We start from the raw sequence: 3,866 nt of genomic DNA, 5'->3' as shown, positions 1-3,866 counted from the left end.
CTCATTCTAGATGCCCATTTAGGGATGGAGAAGTTTATTTTTTTTCATGTATCAATAGCCACAAGTTGTCGTTGTAATTTACATGTTGTGTACATGATCTTATTATTTGGGATAACAAAACGACACAATTCGGTCGTGCTATATACAGGTGTGCCTACGTCCAAAAAGACCCCCCCGATAATGTATGTAACAAGTGCATTTACAGCCTAGCTGAAATGTTTGGTCGGTTACGACGATTATAATTTCTGTCGCTGTCTAGTCACTGCTGAAGAACCGAATTTGCCTCAGCACGTTCTTCCTCTAATTCGCTCGCAGTTACCTTCAGTTTACTTCTTGCAAAATCGTTTATCGAAAGACCCTGCAGAGAGGATAATTTCACATTTCATTAGTCGAACGACGATAAGAGTTTTCACACGTTTTCTATAATTGGAAAAAAACCCCGAAACATCTTTCGCTTTTTATTTTATTACGTTTCGAGGGAAAATTGGTACATTACCTGAACAATCTTGAACTGCTTGTCTTTTATGGTTACGGGGAATGAAAAAACGATATCGTTCGGAATGCCATAACTCCCGTCGGACACGACCCCCATGCTGACCCATTGACCAGGCTTTGTACCGACCCACCAATCTCTCATATGGTCTCCGGCCGCTTTCGCGGCTGACATTGCCGAGGACATTTGTCTCGCAGCTATAACAGCAGCTCCACGTTTTTGGATCGTTTCCAAGAATGATCCATTCAACCAACCTTCGTCGTTGACTGCAGCTGGCACAGGTTTTTCACCACTTGGAAGATTGACCTTTGCATGAGCTGCATCCGGATATTGGGTGGAACTGTGATTGCCCCAGATTATCACGTTCCGAACTTTATCGACCTGGTGACAACAAGAGATAAAATGTTATAATAAAAAATATTAACGAGAGAAAATTAAAAAGAAATCCAATTTTTTAATTTCACTGCACTTTTGCAAATAAATTTGAATATTTCTTGGAAAATTTTTAAATTGGAGAAAATGTTTGCGTTCACAGAAAATACTCGTAAAATGTTTAGTTAGCCAAACTACTGTACATGTTACTCGTTAGCTTCCAAAAATAATTGATATGAGGTACATTTGTAGAGCGTTTCAAACTAGGTGAAGGTCAACAAATTGGTCCAAGAATGTGAAACGCTTCTTGAAATACATACGTTCAATGGGAACAATTTACAACAGTTAAAATGAAAATGGTTAGAAACTTTTTCAAGCTTGATTAAAATGATTTTAAATCCTTGCCTGGACGCCTAACCGAGAAGCCAAGGCTGCTTGCGCACGATTCTGATCGAGTCTCGTCATTGCCGTAAAATTTTCCTTTGGAATTGAAGGTGCATAATGAGAGCAAATCAGAGCATTGGTATTCGCTGGATTTCCGACAACCAAAACTTTCACGTCTTTACGAGCGTATTTATCAATCGCTTCTCCCTGAACTTTGAAGATTTTCACGTTCGCAGCAAGAAGATCTTTTCGCTCCATTCCTTGTTTCCTGGGCATCGCTCCAACGAGAAATACGGAAGCTGCGTCTTCGAACGCGATTGCTGGGTCGGCGGTTGGAAGAATTTCTGGGCAGATGGAAGATCGTTGTTAAATTTTATTTTTCGTTTCAGAAACTTGTCATTTTCATATTATACAAGAGTAGATTGTATGCACTTAGAAATTTAAATTGAATTTAGATAGTGATAATGATGGTCACAGAGCAGTGCCGAAATGGAAACAAAATATACGCCTTAAAGTACTCATTGAAGAAAATAACTAATGGTTTTTTTGTTTCAAAAAGGTTTTCGAATAGGTGATAAAGGTTTAATATTCTTATTTTTATCCTTTATTGTCTCGTTTATTTACCCAATTTTTCAAACTATCTGAATTAATAAAATATGGGGTGCACATGAAGAACATAGACTTCATATTGTATTTTGTTTACCTCGGAGAAGGGGTAGAGCCAAATCCTCAAGTTCCATTAATACACCTTTGAGAACACCCATCATGGGTGGAATGTCAAGAAGTCTCAGATTAATCGGCTGGTCAGGTCCAAATACACTGCCAGCTGCAAGTTGGTACAGAAGAGAATACGCAATTTGACCAGCTGCTCCGGTTACTACAACGTTTATGGGTTGAGCCTGAAAAGCCAAATCTTTTTTTAAACTAGATATTCTCATCAAAATTGAAATACCCAAGTTACTCATAATCTATAGAATGCTTCATTCTTGGGTTATTACAAAAATATGGAAAAGAATAGGATAAAAATTTCTAGGACTGAAGATTCGGAGTTGTGAGAATTTTGATAATTTTTACAGTTTTTATCTTTCCAAAAATATCTTTCAACCTACAGAAAATACATTGTTGTATATTAACAATAAAAATTGTGGGTTGCCTGGCAGTATCTTCAGTCACTAAAAATGTTTTTTGGAACATTACAAACATGATGTTGAAAGTTTGCAACGTTGGAGTCCAACGAAATGATCTAAAAAAAACTTCCCAACAATTTCAGCATTTCTCCAATTTTGTTACCTATTGAATTTGTAATTTGTAGTTTTTCAACCCGCACCAATGATTTTGTGAAATAAAAAACTAGTGAATTACAAACGTTTTTTTTGTTAAATTCGTTGGACTCCAGCGTTGCAAACTTCAACATCGTTTATAAACAGCTTTTATAAAATAAAGCTTGAAAAGTTTGTATATTTTTCCTCTAAGGGAATTTCTATGAGAACAATTTGTTTATATGTATTCATAAATGAAATGATCATAGTGCAGGAAAAAAGTATAAGTTTGCCTGGGATATATGTGACCCCCAAAATATTTGGTAGATTGAATAATTTATCTAGGACAAATGAATATCCAAGCTTTGAAGAAATATTGAAAAGTATATTTTAAGAGGATGGATCAGTCGGTATATCGCAACCGTGAGTGCGAGAGAGATAGCTGCAAATTTCGAAATCGAAATTCTTTGAGACAGTTTGACCGATTAAAAAAAGGCTCTGTCAGTAGATTTTTGCCATCGTTCTGCGTAGGCTGACAGAGCCTTTTTTTCATCGATCAAACTGTGTCAAAGAATTTCGATTTCGAAAATTTCAAGTGAGGTTCGTCGACTGATCCATGCTCTTAAGAGAGGAGTAATATAGTAATAATCATGGAAAATTTGGAACCAGTGAAAAAGTGTTATCTTCTGATAACTCTATCACTGCAATATTCACCATCTACAAAAAAAGCCAGAGGTAAAAATAATTTCGAAGTATTCTTAACAGGCACGAATCAATGATGCAATTTTTTTTTGTCATGATTTTAGAAGACGCCTTGGGAAAAAAATGCTAAATATCGAAGTCTCCGCCACGTATATAAATCGCAACGCAATTATGATTAAAAATAATAGAAATAGTGGAAAATATAGGTTAGAATGTCATCGTCTAATTTTGGTGTGAAAATAGATAATATATGAAACGGCAGCATAAGAACAAGTGGTCGTCCTAAAAGATCAGAATTGCGAGCATTTATTAACTGATTTGTAGATTGAAGGTCAACCGTAGGTTATATTGATAACGAACGACAATGACGATGAGCAAAAAAGTGCGGGTTTTCATAAGGTTTTGATGTAATATTAGCTTTTTTATGAAGATTTATTTTTGGAAGCTCTTACCATTTTTGAGACAAATTTGTTGCGAGAGATTTATGCGTTTAATCCGAATTTTGTGGTCCAGAATGTTTGTGACAAGTCGTTACAAAGTCTGTAGGGTCAACTGGCAACTGGATTGCCGTTGTTGCCGTGTCGGATTCGTTCTCAAAGCTGGCTACTGAAATGACGAACGTGGAATGTGGAATGCGCGACTGATTCCGGAACTTT

The 3,866-nt window shown here is 36.4% G+C and overlaps 1 protein-coding gene across 1 annotated transcript; it reads right to left on the bottom strand.

Moving 5' to 3' along the window:
• Positions 1-7: 7 nt before the first annotated feature.
• On the bottom strand, positions 8-3,839 carry Mdh1 (malate dehydrogenase 1). Its single transcript, XM_043413616.1, has 5 exons — positions 3,663-3,839; positions 1,953-2,148; positions 1,271-1,593; positions 497-874; positions 8-358 (listed from the first exon to the last, which is right to left on the bottom strand). The coding sequence occupies exons 1-5, from the start codon at positions 3,663-3,665 to the stop codon at positions 260-262; spliced, it is 999 nt and encodes a 332-aa protein (XP_043269551.1). The 5' UTR covers positions 3,666-3,839; the 3' UTR covers positions 8-259.
• Between the last annotated feature and the right edge of the window lie 27 nt (positions 3,840-3,866).

The sequence above is a fragment of the Venturia canescens genome, chromosome 3, assembly GCF_019457755.1.
Source record: "Venturia canescens isolate UGA chromosome 3, ASM1945775v1, whole genome shotgun sequence".
Classification (NCBI taxonomy): Eukaryota; Metazoa; Arthropoda; class Insecta; order Hymenoptera; family Ichneumonidae; genus Venturia; species Venturia canescens.
This window is presented reverse-complemented; position numbering and strand designations above follow the sequence as displayed.

Bases quoted from the DNA above. Each gene is read 5' to 3' on its own strand.
- Mdh1 (XM_043413616.1), bottom strand. The intron at 1,594-1,952 runs GTAAACAAAATA...CCATCTGCCCAG, and splicing joins GGCTCTACCCCTTCTCCGAG to AAATTCTTCCAACCGCCGAC. The intron at 875-1,270 runs GCAAGGATTTAA...TGTTGTCACCAG, and splicing joins CTTCTCGGTTAGGCGTCCAG to GTCGATAAAGTTCGGAACGT.